The 21762-nt window shown below is 36.5% G+C and overlaps 1 protein-coding gene across 2 annotated transcripts in view; it reads left to right on the top strand.

Annotated features, from left to right (window-relative positions):
* Nucleotides 1-15602, top strand: part of SLCO1B3 (solute carrier organic anion transporter family member 1B3) — a 47074-nt gene extending 31472 nt beyond the window's left edge. For both annotated transcript variants that reach the window (XM_066354770.1, XM_066354778.1), the window contains 5 exons: nucleotides 2669-2834; nucleotides 5078-5262; nucleotides 9363-9427; nucleotides 12682-12799; nucleotides 15215-15602. In XM_066354770.1, coding sequence (XP_066210867.1) covers nucleotides 2669-2834; nucleotides 5078-5262; nucleotides 9363-9427; nucleotides 12682-12799; nucleotides 15215-15425 — 745 coding nt within the window. In that variant the 3' untranslated portion in view covers nucleotides 15426-15602. The remainder of the gene's footprint in view (nucleotides 1-2668; nucleotides 2835-5077; nucleotides 5263-9362; nucleotides 9428-12681; nucleotides 12800-15214) is intronic.
* The last annotated feature ends 6160 nt before the right edge of the window (nucleotides 15603-21762 follow it).

The following is a 21762-nucleotide window of genomic DNA, read 5'->3' as shown; positions in this document are numbered from 1 at the left end:
GTTCTCCTTTTCTGTAAACTAATACTGGTTCTTCAGGTATTGTCTTCATTAACAAAATTGATAAATATCTTATATATAATTGCATATCAGGCCCTAGAAAACCTTTCATTTTTATCATTATCAAGTGTTGTGAAGTATTTCTAGTACTACTACGGTCTCTACCCCAAATCAAGGGCAAGATTCCTGCGCAGATTTCTTATCATCTTCTGAATACAGCCAACAACTTAAGCTTAGGAAGGTTCATATTCAAGCTTCTGAAGATTCACATTCCAGCAACAAGCAAAGATTCTTTGAATCACTGTTCAGTAACCATGCTCCTTAGAGCTGCTTATTGTTGGCTCTGAGCTTTTACATTCTGGATCCTATGAAATATCCATTTTAATTTGTCAAAAATTACCAAATTTCCTTACCTAAGTAAGCATCATCCTATTCTTGGAGGCTTGCCAACCTAATTTTGCATTATCTCCTCACTGTCTCTTAATCTTGACTGTTGTTTATTATTTCTACAGCATTACCCACTCTGGTAAATCAAAACACAGAGTACCTAGAACATTGAACCTTTAGAAGTAAAAGAACTTTAGCGATCATGCAGCCCAAGCCTCTTCTGTTATCATTATATTTTTTTATTAGTTTAGAGTCCGAGAAACTCAACTTCTCTGAAGTCCTGCAGTGCTTCCAGACCAGCACTGCATCACGTCAGTGGTTCAAGGGCTCCCTGGTCGTCAGGCAGGCTCAATTTAGGCTTTGGCCAGTTCCCTGAAAAAAAGGATAGTAACTCTAGCTTGATAGTAACCTATTCAAAAGAAGGCAACTACAGTCCTATGGGACTTTTATCAATCAGTAAAATTTTACTAAGTGCCTTCTTAAAGGTCAAGAATATTTATGGCCCTGGCCGGTTGGCTCAGCGGTGGAGCGCCGGCCTGGTGTTCGGGGGCCCGGGTTCGATTCCCGGCCAGGGCACATAGGAGAGGCGCCCATTTGCTTCTCCACCCCTCCCCCCTCCTTCCTCTCTGTCTCTCTCTTCCTCTCCCGCAGCCAAGGCTCATTGGAGCAAGGATGGCCCGGGCGCTGGGGATGGCTCCTTGGCCTCTGCCCCAGGTGCTAGAGTGGCTCTGGTCGCGGCGGAGCGACGCCCCGGAGGGGCAGAGCATCGCCCCCTGGTGGGCAGAGCATCGCTCCTGGTGGGCGTGCCGGGTGGATCCTGGTTGGGCGCATGCGGGAGTCTGTCTCTCCCCATTTCCAGCTTCAGAAAAATACAAAAAAAAAAAAAAAGAATATTTATAAAATACATCAATGCCCTCATAGAATTCATAGGCTAATGATAGCAAACAACAGAATCAAGGTATTCAGCATTTATGAAATGCTAGTCACTGGAGTAAGTTTTTAAAGGATGAATTAGAGCAGAGGTTCTCAGAATGTGGTCTGAAGGTCTCTAAGGGCCCCTGAGAGCTTATCAGAGTGTCAACAAATTTTAAAGTATGTTAAAAAAATACCAAGACAATATTTGCCTTTTTAATTATCATTTTCTCTTGAATGTATAGTGACATTTTCTAAGTCTATAAGACATGCAATTGTAACACCAGTCTGATAGCTAATGATATGTGTGTTTGTGTATTCTCGTATATTAAAAGTTTTCTTAGCATTAATTTGTAATAGGGATTACATCTGTTGATGTTGAGCAAAACACTTTGAGAACCCCCAAACTTTTGATTGTGAAGAGCCAGTAGGTAAAAAATGACTGAAACTTGCCAGATTAATTTTTTTCCAGAAAAATTCTTATGAGGTTGATAGTATTACATATGACTTACAAGTGGAAAACTGATTTTTGAAAGAATAGTTACATTGCTATGATATGGCAGAACTAATGTGAACACAGAAATTTTTGATGCAACCTCTGGACTGGGTCATTAATCATTAACATTCCCAGTCATATGGCCCCAAACAGAATTAGGTATCAAATGATGTTTAGCAAAATTATTGATAGTAGAATTTTGAATTGTGGAATCTACATTTTTCTTTTTTATGTTAATTACTTTCTTATTCACAGATAATTTATTAATCCTCAATTTTCCAAAATGTTACCAAAAATAAAAAAATAATTAAAAAATCTGTAAGCAAAAAATTATATAAAAGTTCTATTTTATAATTTTAGCAATGTTTTAAGATTATATTTTATGAATATAACCATGTTTTACAATGTCATTATAAAGTATGTCATTGTTTCATTTAAAAAATTAAAGTTTTTCTAGTCTTTCTTAACAAATTATTTTATTTTTAAAAAATTGATTCTGAGATCCTGCTTTAGTCATGTCAAGTTCTTATATAATGAAAATATAGATTGTTAAATTCAAATTAATTAAAGAACATTCACAAATTCATAGGATGTTACAGTAAGCTGGGAGAAATATTAGTCTAATGCCATTACCTTGCTGAAGAGAAACTGAGTAACAGAAAACTACTCATCAAATTTCTCTATTGAATTAATGACAACCCTTTCTCTTATTTTTCCTTTTTCTACCTCTTCTCTCCCTTCTCTCCCCTCTCTTCCCATCATGTCTCCTCCCCTTCCCTTCCTTTTTCTTTTTTCACTTCCCCTCTCCCCCTCTTCTTCCTCCTTTTTTCTCTTCTTTCTCTCTCTTTCGGATATATGTCTATCATATATTTCCAGAAATAATCCAGTGGCATCTCACATAAATGTACCACTTTCTTATTGCAACTCAGACTGCAACTGTGATGAAAGTCAATGGGAACCAGTCTGTGGGGACAATGGAATTACTTATATATCACCGTGTCTAGCAGGATGTAAATCTTCAAGTGGCAATAAAAACCCTATAGTAAGTATTAGTTTTATTCTCTTTTCTCCTTAATCAAAATCATAGGATTGATTTAACTATTACTTATCAAAAATTTTTGTAGCTAAGTTCTCCAGTAAAATGATAAAATATAAAAAGACTTCCAATATTATCAGTCATTGTGATAGCTGCAATGTTGTATAAACAAAGTCTTAGATAAAATGCTGCTGGATTTTATAAAACTTGTACAAAAATAAAATGAAATATAACAAAATTTGACTTGGGACATAAAGAGGTTTTTCTGTTGCTTGAATTCTCATTTGAGATTACTCATACTTTTTCCCCTTGAGGGTATTTCAATACTTTTGGTATTTAAATGTATTTAGGATTTCTACAAAAATCCTAATTTGATAAAAGGATATGATTTCCATTGTGGAGGTATTTTATCCTTCAGAAGTTAAGGGAAAGTCTTGCGCCAACTCCCTGTGAACACTACCTGCTTTTCCAGGAAAACTATATGTAAATTTGCATATAGATTGTGACGAGTTTATCTCTAGCCTCACCATACTTTTGTTTTTCAAAGAAATTAAGAGTTTATCCTCACTTGACTGTCCAATTCTTGTCTTTCAATTTTGATTTCCCCAAAGTTAGCACTTCTACTCAGGATAACTTGGTATTCTGCTAAGCTATTGCTAGAATTTCCCATAGACATTTATTTCCTTCTTCACTCAAAATTTATCCTTCCATGGAAACTATGGGTTCTCCCCAATCCCCTCGGTATTTTCCAAGAGGTGAGAATCAGGTATAGTGTTTTCTGTTCTACCTCCAATTCACTGAACTTCTCAGAGCTCTTGGAGAGCCATTTCTTGGGCCCTTTTTTCTATAACCAACATTAGCTATATAGTCAGCTTGGTAATTAATTTCTACCACATCCTTCTGTTTTTTATTTTCAAACTGTTTTCATAGTTTTCTTGCTCATAGTTCAGTTAATCATATTATTGCAGGGCGCCGAAAACTTTAAAAAATAATGCACTTAGATTCTTTCAAACTGGGCCATAAATTTACACTAAAATGGCCGAAGGACTATACTTAAAACCCACATCCCACTGAGAGTGACCTATTTAATCCATGGTCTTTTTTTGCCTGTTAGTGGTGCTTAGGAGAGAAATGATGTTAGAATTCTAAAGAGATCTCTAGTTAGTATAGTGGAAGTACCTTCTTAATATTGGCAATGACTGTACTATTTGAAAATCACTGGGGAATTCTTTTACCAAATCCTTAAAAATAAATTATGCTTAACCATTCAAAATAATAATCTTTATATATATGTTTGGTTTAATTGGCCAATAAGGTTGCTACATAAAGGGCTTTTTTTACATTATTTCTTTTTAAAAAAGAAAACTTGGTTATCAGATAGTTATGGATTCAAATTCTTCCTCAATTTTTCCTTCAGTAATTAACCTTAACATTAATAGATTTAAGCTACCTTTAAATCTGAGTTTAGCCTAGACTAAGAAAGAATTTTTAAGCTGCCTCTCTATATAAAGTGCCTGTCAAATTAAATCTCTAAAATCATTTGTTCTTAAGTTTTCTCCTTCTGTGCTCTATTAGGGTATGCTGTTGGGCTTACTCTCTCTAGTCATAACATCATCTATTCTATAATATGTCATTATGCTCTTGAATGTGCGTTTGCTAGCCAAGGAAAAATTTCAGCCACCCTGACTGCCCCTTTTCCCCCTGGGCTCTGCTCCATTCCAGTGTATAGCTCTAGTTGCAAGTTTTGGCCTCTCCCCAGATATTATAGTTTGTGGATTCCCTGGTTAATCCTTCCTCAAGGAATGTCCCTGATGCTCAGTAGGGATTATTAAAAAGAGTAATTGGGTGTGTTATGTGTAGTAAAAATGAGTGGGAGAGAAATAGTGAGAGAATTTGTATTAATAATAAAATTACATACAGAGTTTCAGAAATTAATTTCTTCTATTCTTCCTTAATTTTTAAATCAAGAATGAATTAAGTGTTAACGATGCAGCATAACACTCTTTTTCTAGAAGTGAATCCAGGAAACTATTTTGCCTTTCAACTGTAAGGCAACTGAGTTTTTAGAATATTTTTTTAAACCTGTAAATAAATAAATAAATAAATAAATAAATAAATAAATAAATAAATAAAACCTGTAAATATTTTAGTTTGAATGAATGAGACTTCTTTAAATATAATGGACTGTATTTACAGAGCAGTAATATAGTGCACATATATACTGTAATATTTCAAAAACTATTTTTTAGGTGTTTTATAACTGTAGTTGTGTGGAAGCAACTGGTTTTCAGAACAAAAATAACTCGGTGAATTTGGGTACATGCCCAAGAGATGATCAATGTGCAAAAAAATATTATATTTATATAGCAGTGCAAATGATGAATTCTTTTACCTCTGGATTGGGAACTGCTTCAACTGTCATTATGGTTTTTAAGTGAGTATGACTTTTTAAAAGCATTCTTATGTATATTAGACTATAAAGACACCTAATAACATTATTATTGTTAAATAATATATTTGGAACCCAAATTCATTATTTGTTACATTTTAATGTTCTAAGAATACATTTTTATGGATTATTGTAATACTTCAACATCATAATTAATAATAATTTACCTCTGATTCTTACATGATAAAATATAGATACTAAACTTGCTTCTCTTACTAAGAATATTAAGATACAGACTTATTGATAATTGCCTCAATCCTTAAAGAATCCCTATGTGATTCTAAAAGAATTATTAATTTTGAAATACCTTACATTTTGATGAGCCTATCAGAATTAATTACTTATCAATTTTGTTATAAGAAAACATTGGGAACCAGACTGTATAATATAAGGTGTATAATATTCTAAGCTTGGAATCCACAATTAGAAGGGTTTTAAGCCAAGTCTCTCAAATACCTTCACAGACCAGAGAAAAATTTGTAAACAGAATTTATTCTTTTCTTCACTCATTCAAATATTTAGACTGTGTTTGATGAAGAATGTCCCATGATAAATAAAACAGATAAAATACCTATTCCCATACACTTTGGAATATGACAAGGAAGACTGATATAAAACAAATAAGCTTAAAATAAACATGTAATTACAAATTGTCATTTATATTAATAAAGAAAAAAAGTTCTGTTAAAGGGAAACCTAATTTAAGATTGAGGTGAGGAGCCATGAGGAAGAAGACACAAAGAGTACTTCTCAAAAACAGTAACATGCAATCTAAAGGTCTAGAGAATAACTTAAAGTTAGCCAAATGAAGAACTTTTCAGGTCTAAGTATCAGTGCCTTGAGGCAGAAAAAAGGTGGTATGTTCGAGGAATGAAAAGAAGTCGGCTGTTTGGAACATACTGAGTGAAAGAGAAATTGCACAAGATAAAACTGGGAGCATTAGGAAGGGATCAGAGAAGACAAGCTCTTTGGTGAAATTAATTATTCAAGTACCTAAAACTAAGAACATAAAGACTTGAATATAGGTCACAGGATTAGAAAATTTTAAATCAGAGTTAGAATATAGAGAGCAGGTAAGCAATACTAATTCAAATATTGCTCATTGGAAGTCATGTGATGAAAGACCTGAATGAAGAATAAAAGTATGAGTCCTGCTGATATGGGGACAGGGCAGAGAAACCTAGCAAGATAGTGGCAAAGGTAAAGGCCCTGAGGTGAAGCATACCTGATATGTACAAGATCAGGAGCATGTGAGGAAGAGAGAGTTAAGAAGGAGTAAATTTAAAAGTTAAACGGTAATTATGAAGGAAAGGATGCTCAGAATTGAGAACTAGGGAAGTGTGTACTGATTGGCATGACCATGAGATGGGGAAAATAAGAAAAATAGTGTGAAGAGATCAAGAAACTAGGAAGCCAGATTATTGGAAATATGGTCTATATGGTTATTGAAATAAGTACAAAAAAGTGGCAAAAAAAGTTTTGGGGAAAAATGACAGAGAGCTTGGTACTAATTATCAAGGAATGATGGGGGTGATAATGCGCAACTCTGCAGATACTACAACAGGAGGTGAGGGAATAATATATTAAGATGGTACACCTTGTGAGGGAGTCAGAGGTCTTTCAGAGAAGGTGCTCATGTCTGGAAGTAGTTTTAAAAAATGCAAGGACACTTGCAAGTTCAGGACTTCAGGCCCAGTGATATGCAGGAAGTTGGAGAAAGCTAGAGGGTTGCATGGAAAAAGAGACATCAGGGGTCACCTGAACTTTGTCTGAACAAGAAAGGAAAGGGATTGTTAAAACTGCAGGATATAAGGATTTTACTGGTCACAGATTATGAGTGTCAGGGACACAATGGAAGAGTTTGAATGATGGAAAAGGAGTAGGAGACTGAGTGTGATTAAAAGATGAACTACATATGTTAGGGTGAAAGTCCTGGGACCCAGAGATAAGGAAACTAAGGCTAAGAGAGATTGAATGACTTCTCTGAATTAGTTAGTTGATAGGAAACATCATTTACCTTTTTATTCTCAAGAACAAAAACTAATGTGGAGGCACTTAACAAATGTTTGTTGAGTAACTAAACAAATAGTCATCAAAACAGTTCAAGAAAGAAAGAAACCTTTGTAACAGTTAACTCAATATTTTAATAAAAAGGAGATTTTTGAGCCTTAGTCACCTTCTCCCCATTGCTGCTGGATAATCTGTGAATTAGGTCCCATAGGAGTGATAGAGTCACCTGTTAGTAAACACAGAAAAAAGGGATTATGGAAATAACTTTCTAAATGAAAGAATGAGTTGATTTCTGAAATGGGATACAAATGTGGTTTCTACCTTTATAATAACATTAAAATACATTAGACACTAAAATACAGATATGACTTTGCATCCCCCGCCAGGCTGTATTGTGTAGTTCATGAATCATCATAACTTTCCTGTTAATGGCAATGACAGAAATACAGAAATAAGATGGTAGAAAGCTCTGTTATGACTTAGACCTAGACTTTAATATGTGCTCATGACCTGTGTCCACTAAATAGACCACACAAAATCAGTTTCTTCTTAAGCATAAAAAGTCTGTTCCAACCATTATCTCATAGGATTTCATAAGGAGCCAATGCAAAAATGTTTGTTGAATTGTCTCAAAATTGTAGCGCATTAAAAAAATAAGGGAGCCTGACCAGGCAGTGGTACAGTGGATAGAGCGTTGGACTGGGGGACACAGAGGATCCAGGTTAGAAACCCCTAGGTAGCCAGCTTGAGCATGGGCTCATCTGGTTTCAGCAAGGCTCACCAGCTTGAGCCCAAGGTCATTGGCTTGAGCAAGGAGTCTGCTGTAGCTTCCTGGTCAAGGCACATATGAGAAAGCAATCACGAAGAATTGATGCTTCTCATCTTTCTCCCTTCTTGTCTGTCTGTCCCTATCTGTCCCTCTCTCAGTCTCTCTCTCTTTGTCACACACACACACACACACACACACACACACACACACACACACACACACACACACACATGGGTGTTAGAATCCATGGGAGTCCGAAAAGACCAGAGTAACAGGCTTTTTAGAAAGGAAGAAAGGAACCCTGCTGGGCTGACTCATAAGGGAGAGTCCCGGGCCAGGCACAGCCTGGGACCGGGTTTTAAGGGTTTTGGGGAGGGGGAGTGAGAAGGGTTGTGGACATCAATTAATTTAAGCTGATGGACAAAGAATGGTCTTCTATGGAGGTTTGCCAGGACTTCTCAGCTTGTGACGTCAGACATTCCTTTGCAGTTGGTCATCTACTGCGAGCCCTGAAACAGACTTACTGGCAGGGTTAAAGAAATGAAACCTGCCTGACCTGTGGTGGTGCAGTGGATAAAGTGTCAACCTGGAAACGCTGAGGTTGCCGGTTCAAAACCCTGGGCTTGCCTGGTCAAGGCACATATGGGAGTTGATGCTTCCTGCTCCTCCCCCCCCTTCTCTATAATAAATAAATAAAATCTTTAAAAAAAAAAAAAAAAGAAATGAAACCTAAGAATGGGAAAAATAGTAATTATGACCATTTAGATCAGGGGTCCCCAAACTTTTTACACAGGGGGCCAGTTCACTGTCCCTCAGACCATTGGAGGGCTGGACTATAAAAAAAACTATGAACAAATCCCTATACACACTGCACATATCTTATTTTAAAGTAAGAAAACAAAACAGGAACAAATACAATATTTAAAATAAAGAACAAGTAAATTTAAATCAACAAACTGACCAGTATTTCAATGGGAACTATGGGCCTGCTTTTGACTAATGAGATGGTCAATGTGCTCCTCTCACTGACCACCAATGAAAGAGGTGCCCCTTCCGGAAGTATGGTGGGGGCGGGATAAATGGCCTCAGGGGGCTGCATGCGGCCCGTGGGCTATAGTTTGGGGACCCCTGATTTAGATGTTTTCTTTTTAAAAGAACTGAAAATATAGCTATAAATAAAATCATCTATTTAACTGAGGTTTTCACTCATCCATGAAGAACAATGACACAGAAATGTTTTAATATTGAACTCAGTTTGGCATTTTAAAGATGTTTATGATTTATTTTTGCCTTTATTTTATTTCAGAAATGTTCAACCTGAACTGAAATCACTTGCAGTGGGTTTCCATATATTCATTATACGATCATTAGGTATGAAAAATAAACAATTTATAAAGTCAAGATATAAATTTTTATGTCAAAGCTCAGACACGGAATTTAATTTCAAATATTAAGAAAGTAAAAAAGGTATAAGTAAAAATCATTTTTTGTGGTCAGTGACAAATAATAGGAGACAGAGGAAAACTGTTAGAACTAAAAGAGAAATTGTTAATTCTAGTTCAAGTGTATCTTAAACTAGAACAAGGAATCAAAATATTTGTTTTACACTCTTTTTAACATAAAGATAAGTTGTCTGCAAAGTTTTTTTTTTTAACTTTTAGGCAGGAATATTTTTTTTCCATTGACAGAGTGGGGGACCTTCCTTTTACAGTGAAGAAGGCGATGCCGCTAACAGCTCAGGGACCTGGGAATCTGGTCAGGCAAAACAACTGAACTGAACTTTTGCTGCCCCACTTCTCACTGCCTTGTTCTCTAAGGGGCAGCTAACTTTGATTAGAAGATAAAATGCAGCCCTGGTGGTTGGCTCAGTGGTAGAGCATCGGCCTGGCGTGCAGAAGTACCGGGTTCAATTCCCGGCCAGGGCACACAGGAGAAGCGCCCATCTGCTTCTCCACCCCTCCCCCTCTCCTTCCTCTCTGTCTCTCTCTTTCCCTCCCACAGCCGAGGCTCCACTGGAGCAAAGATGGCCCGGGCGCTGGGGATGGCTCCTCAGCCTCTGCTCCAGGCGCTAGAGTGGCTCTGGTCGCAACAGAGGCGCCCCGGAGGGGCAGAGCATCGCCCCCGGTGGGCGTGCCGGGCAGATCCCGGTCGGGCGCATGCGGGAGTCTGTCTGACTGTCTCTCCCCGTTTCCGGCTTCAGAAAAATACAGAAAAAAAAAAAAAAAAAGAAGAAGAAGAAGATAAAATGCAAGAGAAAATGAGAATTAAAAGAATTGAGCATCTTGGAAGTTTCTTAATGAAAGCTCAGGAAATTGTGGGTTCTATTGATTTGAGAGAGAGAGAGAGAGAGAGAGAGAGAGAAATCAACTCACTGTTGTACTTAGTTCCATTTAGTTGTGAACTCATTGGTTGCTTCTCACATGTGCCCTGACCGGGATAGAACCTGTGACTGACCTCAGTGCACAGGAATGATGCTCTCTCTAATCACTGTATCACTGAGCCAGAGCCGAAAATTGCAGGTTCTGTTGTTAAAGAAAGAGTAGGGGTATAGACACTAGAAGTTAAAGGCCTATATCTAGATACTCAAATGAAGGGATTAGTATAGGTTTAAGAAGTCATTCTTTTCCTTTTGTTTCCACTTACTATTTAGACCACACAGATTTCTGTTGTTAGCTTAACAACTTCTAGCCTAACTCCTTGCATGCCTCTGTAAGACCTATTAACATTATATGCTAATTCCTAGGATGTAGTTGAAGGGCATCATTTATCTAGGAATTGGGGCAGAAGAATGACCAAGGCCTGTGGGCAACTGTTTATGGCAGAAGAAAAAGAAAGTGGATGGGGTCAACCCTTGCAGGCAAAAGACAGAGAAGCATAACTCTGTGGCCAAATTACAATGGACAAATTGTCCAAGAAGTGTATTTGGAGAGAAGGCCACAGATCCTCAAAGGTAAAAAGAGAAAATAGAGCAGGCCTGGGAGAGGTGAAGGTGAGGCTCTGCAAGATTCCATTACGATTCTCTTCCCAGGTTTCTCTTCTGCACTCCTCTAACCATGCAGCTGCTGTCCATCCCAGCAGTTCCCTGTCTCCAGATCCAATGGAGGGAGATGCCTTACTCCTAGAATCTAGGGCACAAAAGCGAGATGATGAACATAGAATCTGGGGAGTCAGTACTCTTTTGATAGGCTGAAATGAGACTGAGAATAAAGGAAGTTCCTCTGGTGACATAAAAATAGAAAAAAAGAGAATTTTGTCATTCTAGTTTTGAGAATTCTAGTTTGATATACCCAATATATGATACAATGGAACCTATCTGCTTCTATGAGAAAAATACATACTGGATACCAAACTTCCAACTCAAAAGTAATTGTCTTGAATACAATATATGTGTAAATTTTGAAAGGTCTATAGAGTATATTAAACTGAAAGTGGTATTTAGAAAACAGATGATTTGAAAACAGGTAATTTGAATTTTAAAATTCCAGTGATGTTTTAAGACCACGTTTGTTACGTAAAACATTTAATTCATTAAATTTGATCCAAATAAATATGTCTCTAAAATTTTGGTCAAATTACCCATGCTTAGAACTAGGACCAGTCTCAGAGTTTATTAAAATAGCTGTCAAAGCAGGAGGGCATATTCCTGAAAAGCTTCAGATTCTGCAAAATCATATGCCACAAATAAAAATTAGGTTAGCCACAGGCCACTGGAGACCTAGACATCATTATAATCAGAACATTAATAGAAATAAAATTTAGCATCACAGGCTCTGACTTGGACAGCCCACACTGTTTCAGGAGGTGTTAAAAATACACACAGTTAATCAAGAGGAAAAGCATGATTGTAGGCTCTGGCGCCATCAAGAAGGTAGAAGTGGAGCTCTGAGCCAAGCAAGAACAACCTGCCAGGAGCCTGGCATTCTGTGACATTGGCCTTATGGTTCTTTGGGGAGGCAGCCATAGTGTTGGCACTTACCTTTTGATTATCTTAAAAAAAAAAACAGTTTAAAAATCTTCTGCCTTTGTAGCAGTTAAGCTGAGAGTGTTTTCATTTCCCTGTGAAGTTGTCTACTCCAACTCTTCCAGCTCTCTTTGCCTTAAAAAAAAAAAAAAAGGAAGAAAGTATATGAACAATATAACATTCATGTTTAACTAACATTCTTTTTTTTTTTACCAATGAGGCTTAAGTTACTTGGCATTATAAGAAGAACACAATATACAGGCAAATAATGTTCCTATATGTGGTGGCAGGATGAAGGTAGAAAAAGATGTCTGTGCTATTTTATGTGATTTGAGCTTTATTTATTTTATTTTTTATAATTGAGGTAACATTGGTTAATAAGATTATATAGGTTTCAAGTGTACATTTTTATGATACATGATCTGTATATTGCATTGTAGGCTAACTACCCAAAATCAAATCTTCTTCCATCACTGTGTATTTGAACCCCTTCACCCTTTGAGATATTCTATAATCTTTATTCTTGAGTAGAGTTATGACAAAACAATAGAAGAGTACTACAAAATTTTTAAGTTTTACTTAATCCAAAATGTATCAATGTGGAATATCACCCCATTACATTTGAAAGGTTTTCCTTGGATTGACATTTCACATCATGTTGCAGGAGGAATTCTAGCTCCTGTATATTTTGGGGCTCTGATTGATAGAGCATGTATGAAGTGGTCCATCAACAGCTATGGGAAGCAAGGTTATTGTAGGATATATAATTCCAGATTATATGGGTAAGTTGTCATTAGTATGTTTTATTAAGTAATTTTTTGACTATCTTAATTCTTAAAAGATAAAATATCATTGTAAACATAGTAATAACAGTAATTATAACTATCATTTAATGCACTGTATTGTTGTATCAGGCAATCTGATACCTCATTTTAATACTCATAGAAACTTCAGAAAATGAATATTTTTCTCCTTTTTTCCTGAAATATAAAGAAACTAAAGTTTAAAGATAATGAGTAACTTGTTTAAAAATTACACAGCAAATAACAAAAGGATCTGGAATTTCTACATAAATTTTTTTTATTCCAAAAACTATACTAATAATAAACAACAGCAATAGCTGTATTCAGTGGCCTCTAGCTTCTCTTGGAAGATACAAAATGACCAGCTGGGTTCTAGTGACTGGTCAGTGGGGAACAAATGGAAAGAATTACTTCTATACTCTTCTGTTAATAAGAAAAAGACTGAGTAACACTCTAGAAATAAAGTAGTGGCAATAATACCTAAACTTTAAATAAAATCAATTGCAGATTAACCTAATATATAACTTTAAAATTTTAAAGTACAAGTATTAGAAGAAATTTTATAGAAATTCTTCTTAATTATCTAGGAAGCAGGAATGTGTTTCTAAGTGTGATTCAAAACCCTATAACCATCATAGAAAAAAAATGATAAAATATTTTTAAAACTCTTTATCACAAAACTTATTTTAAGCAAAGTTCAAAGACAAAAGATAAACTGGAAAATGAGTTTGTAACTCAAAACACAGACACAAAGCAAATGTCTTAAACATATAAAAAGCTCATAAAAATATAAAATAAATAATACCAAATGCTGACAATGATGTGGAACAACAGGAACTCTCATTGCTGGTGGGAAGGCAAAATGGTACACAGCTAGTTTAAAAACAATCTAACAGTTTCTTACAAAGCTAAACAGAGGCTTATTGTATAATCGAGTAATTGTACTTCTAAAATTATTTTCCCAAATGAGCTGGAAACTTATGTTCACACAAAAACCTGCATATGGATATTTATAGCAACTTTATTCATTCATAATTGCCAAAATATGGAAGCAACCAAGATGTTCAGTAGGTAAATAAACAAACAGTGTTACCTTCATGAGACAGAATATTATTCAACAATAAAAAGAAATGAGCTACCAACCTAAAAAAGGACAAGGCAGGAACTTAAATGCACATTGCTAAGTAAGAAAAGGCCATATGAAAAAGCTATATACTTTATAATTCCAACTATATAATCTTTCCTAAAGTTTGCACCATTCCAGCTAGATGGAGATAACTGTCTTTATAACTCTGAGCACTTTGGAACTCACTCACAGCCCTTACTACTTTTTCTTTGGTCAGTTGTGTTCATTGCCTAAAGTGCTTTGCAAAATGATTGCATGAATATTGCCTAAAGTGAAATTTTTTAAAGTGTAGTGCATTCACCAACAAATACAAAGTTAAATTGTCACCTTATGATTTTTTGGATTTATTATTTTGAGATAACCAGATAACTGTTCGTTGGTTTTATCTAGCATAGACAAATAATAGCGACAATTCTTAATCCCAGGAATATAAATATATATTGATATCAATCCTAAATTTAAACATAATGTATTTAAATTTTCTCAATAATAGTCACATAATGAGACATTTACATTACCTTTTCTTGATGGCAATGGAGTTTTTGAAAAGTTATCATTAGTATATTACTACTTGACATAACCCAAGCATGAAGCAAATATGTATATTTGAAGACTTTTAAAATATTTTTTCATCATATTTAGTAAACCATAAGGTCCTACTGATATTTTAATAAATTTAAGTTTAAACAGGTCAAAATTATATAATTAATGTCATTCACCTTCAATTAAACCTAATAATTATTCAAAATATTTTTGGCATAAACCTTGTCAAAAAGCTTGTAACCAAAAGTTGTAACAGAAGTTTGTAACAAAAGTGAAGAATCATTAAAATAGACCATGTCACTTCCTGTAGGCCACACTGAATTTTGGACTGCATTTATCTTGTAAGCTAAACGTTGGCTCCTGGTTCAATCTAAATAGATTCAATTTAATTATCTCACAGTCAGTTCATTTCCTTTATAATCCATTACATTACACAAAAACTAATCTGTCATTGAAAAAGTTAAGCATTCCAAATATATATCTTACATTACAGAAAGAACTTGGGTAGATCATTAACCACCCTTAGTTTCTGTGGCTTAATATTCCTTTTAAAATAATCAGGAATCCCTTATGCTTCAATAACAAAAATCACTAAAAATGCTGCCTTAATATTTCATGTACAATTTAAACATGTTTGTTTGTTTTAAGATCTTCTGCAAAGTGAAGAGAAGCATTGGAAATTGTTTTACATGTTAAAATAAAAAATCAACTTTCTCTTTTCACAGAAATTCCTTCTTGGGCTTGATTGAGAGCTTAAAATTCTCAGCAATTATTTTGTATATTGTATTTATTTATACTATGAAAAAAAAACATCAAGGAAAAGATGCTAAGGTATCAGAAAATGGAAGACAAGTCAATGAAGCAAATGTAGAATTCTTAAATAAAGATGGACATTTTGAAACTTCTGCCAGAGCAAACAATGAAACACAGATGTAAGGGGAGAAAAAAAAATTCTTTTGTTGCTGTGTTTCCAACCAAAATTGTATTAATTCAATAGAATGTTATTTTGTAGTATTTTCTGGTCCTTTTACTGACTATTCCCACACTCTTTACATATGATGGGACAATAAATTACTTATCAATTGATAATAATAAACAAACTATAAATGAAAATGATTGGGAGTACTCATTGCTATATGACTCTGCATTTGTGGTTAAGATTATATGATCCATACCAATTTAAGTGAGGGTAGTATGTAATAGAAGAAAAAGTATTTGCTGAGGTAATATAACTCAATAAAACCAATGACTACAAAAGAAGTGGAGGTGAAAAATAAGGGGAGAAATTCACATTCTAGATAAGGAGAAAGGCCTACGACCTTTAAAAAAATAGTTTGGATCATGTTACTCAAGCCTGAAATCTAGTATAATGGAGGATTTATGTTATCATTATGTAAGGCCAGTAGCCATGGCCACCATCACAGCTGCCTGGCCCATGCAGGTTTGCATTTGATCCAGACAGATGGTAATGAAACAACAGAGCCAAGAACTGGTGGGCCATTTTCCTTTCCAAGTCATTCTAGACTTGTACTGGCCAATGAGTAAAAACAAACACACAGACACCAAAACCCATTCTTTCCGGTTTTCCTAGAATCAAAGGCTCCACTAGCCTCACTCAGTCCCCTCTGCAAGCTTCCATCTTGCTTGTTTGCCTCCTCTGTATGGCTTCTCTGCCCTGCTACAACATGGTCTCTCCCTTCTCTACAACAATGTGGTCTCTCTCTATAATGGCCTCCTAGTTCCTCCTTTTAAAACTCCCCCCCCCAAATACAACCTTCTCTTCCAGCCCTTTCCTAAGCATTAAAGTCAATTAGCTGTATCACATGAGAGCATCATCACGTGAGCAGCAGCCATTTTTTAACAATAAGAGTGAGCATAAAAATCACATTATTTGCCCAACACACGACATCTGTCATTCATGTATTAAGTCGTATCTTTTATAGACCCTATTTATTTATATAATTCAAAATTGAATTTGTCTAGCAACCCCTGATACATCTTTTTCCAACCTCCCATTAAAATACTGCTGAAGAAATAGAGATAAAAATTTGCAAGCTATGCATGTCAGACAACATATTAGAGAATGTGTTGTTTCTTTGGGGCTCATGGAAAGGAATTAAGAAGCAGGGACTTTAACTTGAAAAAGCAAAGTCTGTCTAAAAGATGTGTCTTCATTTCATTTGTCTGTTCTCAAGAAGTGGAGTCTGCACCCAATCATTATTGAGCTGCCTCTCAATTTCATAGTTTTTTGTGGATATGTTTGCTTTTGGTGCACAAAGAGATGTACTTTGCATCCTCACAAGTAGGGTAAGACTCAGAGTGAAAGAAAACAAATATTTGAATACTGCATTTGCTAGTGACACGGTATTACTATAGTGAATGCTACAAATTATAGTGATTATTCCAATAGGTTAAAAGAAATACTTTTTGGCACTGGAATCACCTGTGAAATAATTTTTTTAAGAACCCAATTTTACCATCCACCCTAGAGATTCTGACAGCCTGGACAGCTTTAAAAAACAAACAAAAAAAACAAACCTATTCTATATAGAATCTTTGATAAAGAGGTACAGAAAACCAAACTGCAGAATGAGGGAAGATAGTCCTGAGTATAGCAGTCACACAACTTGCTAGAATCTGGGAATTGGCCTGGAAGTTGTGTGTGTGTGTGTGTGTGTATGTGTGTGTGTGTGTGTATGTGTGTGTGTGTGTGTGTGTGTATCAACCTATTTTCAGGCTGTAGACATGAAAAAAGACTCATTAATTACACAGGCAGAAAATTTAAAAACCACCCCACTGCTATATTACTGAGTCTGATGTGATCTTGCCTCAGTAAAAATAGAGAAATTATGAAGCAGATTTTTAAAACATTGCAAGTAAAATAAGCGACATCTCAAATATTTATTTATTCAACAATTATTGAGTGTCAAATATCTACCAAGAAAATGAAATATAATAAATAAATAGAAAGGACAAGATGTTATAAAGCTTACACTTTAAGAGGAAGATGAGCATTAACATTAAATTTAAAAATGTTATAAAATTATAAAATGATATAAGTTAAAATACATTTATTATTTATAAATGCGATATATATAATGAGAGAAATGCTAAAACATATGCCTTAGATTATTTAATCTACTTCAGAATCCAAGAATCTAGAATAAATATTAATCTTTAATTCAATGGCATTTATGAAACAGGAATACAAATCTTAGGAAAAAGAAAAGAAGAATTCAACATATATGAATAAGATTAGGAAAGTGTTGGACAAACAAGTGTGTTAGGCTTGATCTTGTACTTTGCCTGATTGGTGCATGAGTACGGGCATCACAGGGTGTGTATAGTCTATACATAAGGCTGCAGGTGCTTGCCCTCAGGGGGGCAGATTGTAGATTGCAGATTGCCTGCCACCATTGGGAGGATCCATTTTCGCTATTGTTTGACAGAGAAGGGATTCTCCTGCCAGGCTGTTTGCTCTTCAGCACTGAGAGAGAGAAGCAGTTTTCCCTGCCTGTATGCTTGTCCGCTTTGCTAGACTTTAATAAACGAACAGCCCACCATCTTCTGGCTCCACAGTTCCTGTACCATCTGCCCAAATCCAGTGTGAACCCACATGGCCACGGCCACCAGCCTTACAGAAAGCTTGCAAAAAATCAAAATAGTGTAAGTGTGTAATTAAAATATATATTAAAGTTAGAGAAGACCATGGCCAAAAAGCCAAATCAATGATGAATTTTTATTTGATAATCTATGAAAATATGGAAGAAGAGATAAAGAAGTTGTGAAAAAGGTAGATGGTTGAGAACAAACTAAAGCACCAACCTAAGAAATATGATATTTTTGAGAAAGAAATCAAATCTGTAAATGAAACATTAATCAAAGATTTAGTGGAAGAATACCTTCCTGCTAGAAAAAAGGTGTGAAGGTACAGACTTAAGCCTTTTCACATTCTCATCTATTTCCATACAATTGATGTTTTTTCCTCCTGAAATGTTATTGCTTCTCAGCATTTAGATCTATGCTTAATCACACTTCTTCAATGTCTTTGTGTTGTGAACCAGCACTACAAATAACTTTACAGGTCTTGGGTGGGAATGGTAGAGTATTAGAAAATAAACACAGAAAGAAAAAGGATGAGATTGGTAGGTCTTATGTGGCTGATGGCTTACCAAAAGCACCTGCTCCCAAAAGCTTTATTTTTATAGCGTCATTTGTAAATCAAAGAGAGTTTAGATACAAAGTCACATTTCCAAGGCAAACTAAGAATTCTCCCCAAAGCCCAAAAAACCTCCCACCATAGATAACATCTTTTTTTTTTTTTTTTTTTTTTTTTTTTTGTATTTTTCTGAAGCTGGAAACGGGGAGAGACAGTCAGACAGACTCCCGCATGCGCCCGACCGGGATCCACCTGGCACGCCCACCAGGGGCGACACTCTGCCCACCAGGGGGCGATGCTCTGCCCCTCCGGGGCGTCGCTCTGCTGCGACCAGAGCCACTCTAGCGCCTGGGGCAGAGGCCAAGGAGCCATCCCTAGCGCCCGGGCCATCTTTGCTCCAATGGAGCCTTGGCTGCGGGAGGGGAAGAGAGAGACAGAGAGGAAGGAGGGGGCGGGGGTGGAGAAGCAAATGGGCGCTTCTCCTATGTGCCCTGGCCGGGAATCGAACCCGGGTCCCCCGCACTCCAGGCCGACGCTCTACCGCTGAGCCAACCGGCCAGGGCCCATAGATAACATCTTAACTTCACAAAACGAAGGGTAAAATAAAACTGCCTCCAGTCTCTCCGAGGAACAGGGGGAATAGGGCCAGTAGAAACAATCCAGCATCACAGCTAACACGGAGGTGTGGGGAAGGGCATGTAACTTGCCTTTACCAACTTCCACAATCAGTCAGAGGTTTTGGGGAAGAGATCAGCCTTTTAACAACTTAATCAGGTAAGTGAGGTGGGGGGTGGGCAGCACGGACCCTGTCAGCTTGCAGTCTCCAACATCTTCCAGTTATATTTGTAACAACCTAGCACTTACCAAAAACGTAATTTTACATTTATTTATGATTATTTAATAACTGTCTGTCTTTTATACTAATCATAAACTCCAGGAAGGCAGGAATTAAATTCATTTTACCTATTTCATTCCCAGCTTCTAGGTTGGTGCCTGACACATAGTCAGTTCTTTATTGACTATTATTATTATAGTTTTTGTTTGTTTGGGGTTTTTTGAGAAAGAGAGAGAGAGAGAGACAAGAACATTGAGTTGTTCCTGTATGTGCCCTGACTGAAGATTGAACCAGCAACCTGTGCACTTCTGGACGATGCTCCAACCAACTGAGCTATGCAGCCAGGGCTTAATTTTTTATTTTTAGAAAGGCATAGAGAGGAAAGAAGAGAGAGGGGAGGGGTAAGGGAAGCATTCATCTATTGTTCCACTCAGTCGTGCACTCATTGGTTGCTTCCCGTGTGTGTCCTGACTGAGGATTGAACCCTCAACCTTGTTGTTCTGGGAGGATGCTCTAACCCTCAGAGCTAACCAGTCAGGGCCTTTATCAATTATTTTTGAATAGTGAATGAATAATTGAAGTTCAAAAATGTCAGCCATTTTGAATATGAATGTTGTAAGTAAGAACTAAAAATAACAAGCAAAAATAAAAATAGCTTCATTAGGTTTTAGATGTTTTGAAGATTTTCTTTAATATTGTAAAACAAAAAAATTTTTTCAATGTCAAAAAGTATCTTTTAACTGCCATCTACAGGCTAAACACAGGAGAGAAAAATGTTTATGAAATAGAATCTTTGCCCTTTGGGAGCCTACAAATGAGGTGGAGAAAGAAGCATGTAAACATATTGTAATATACACTGTAATAAATACCATAATAGAATAAAAAATGTCATGTCTCTCATTCACTGGGACCATTCTAATCTCTTTGTTTCAGTTTCAACATATGTATTTCTAGAGATTCTAAAAAAACCAAAATGATTAAGAATCATTACAAATTTGGCACAGGCTTTTGTCACTTTCCTCTGTGTGTCTACTACCTTTCCTAAAATAGACTGTACAAAACACCTGGGACCCAAGGACCAACTGAAGAGAAGATGATTACAAACAAGCAGTATAATTTCAGCAACACCATCAAGCATTCCTGAGTGTTAACCCGCAGACTCACTTCTCACCCCCAATCAACAACTTGATGTTGCCCCAAGTTTCATTATTACCGTTAAAAGTTTATCCCTTTAAATTAAGACTTTGACTTTATTTAAACTGAAACAGATCACAAATGATCAAGCACATCACAGTATAAGATTTCAATCATTTTTAAGAAGTATGTTTTGACAGGAGTAGAAATGAAGAACTTGAGCCTATTCGGAGAGCAAGAGAAAAGCTCACAGAAAACTGAAATGATAAATACCAAAAGTCTTTTTGTCTAGTCACCATTTGATTTAGGCCTGAGATTCCAAAAGTAATTCTATACATTTAAATCTGCAAAAAATGAAGTTTTTTGTTTTTCAGCCACAGTTATCAAAAGTTCTTTATTTGTTTAATAATTCTGTCTAATAATCTGATTCAGTGGATGACATCAGAGTAATGGCACGGTAGGAAGCGATACAGATAAATCTCCCCCAAAACTTAACAAGATCTTCAACCAGAAACAGAAAAACCTATCCTTGGAGCCTGCAGATGTTTTGCAATACACCTGAAGGTATGGTCAAGCGAAAAATTGGCTAAATATATAATCAAACCCTGAAGGAAATAGGGAGTAAGAAATGCTCTGCCTTCCTCACTAACCTAAACAGGGCTGCTTTCACTGGGAACTGAGAATATAGAAACTAAGGCGGGCAAAGGGGGTGAATAGATCCAGGCTGCGTCACAAACGGCCGAACCAGGCTGTGGCACGGAGATCCAAGCCGAGGAAAAACTGTGCCTGTGGCAACTCAGTCAGTACAAACTAACATTCGCCGCCAAATCCAGACAAAGAAAGACAAGTGGGGCAGCCATTTTCCCTGATCTCCTGGTTGGCGCGCGTAAATAGTGGGCGAGAGATTCCTCCAAGTGCCTCAGCAGTGGGCGCAGGTGTTACCCTACAGAGAGGCAGAGTCAGGGGCCTTTGTGTGGGCCAAAAGCAGAATCTCCAGGCCGCCCCAGCACCCTGAAAAAGCCACACACAGGGAGGGAGTGAGAGCCAATTCCAACGCTGGAACTTTTCCGTGCGGGCAGGGGTTTCACTCAGAGGGTGAGGCGGCTGGCCTGATATCCTGGTCTGAACACAGATAGTGAGCGAGA

The sequence above is a fragment of the Saccopteryx leptura genome, chromosome 1, assembly GCF_036850995.1.
Source record: "Saccopteryx leptura isolate mSacLep1 chromosome 1, mSacLep1_pri_phased_curated, whole genome shotgun sequence".
Classification (NCBI taxonomy): domain Eukaryota; kingdom Metazoa; phylum Chordata; class Mammalia; order Chiroptera; family Emballonuridae; genus Saccopteryx; species Saccopteryx leptura.
This window is presented reverse-complemented; position numbering and strand designations above follow the sequence as displayed.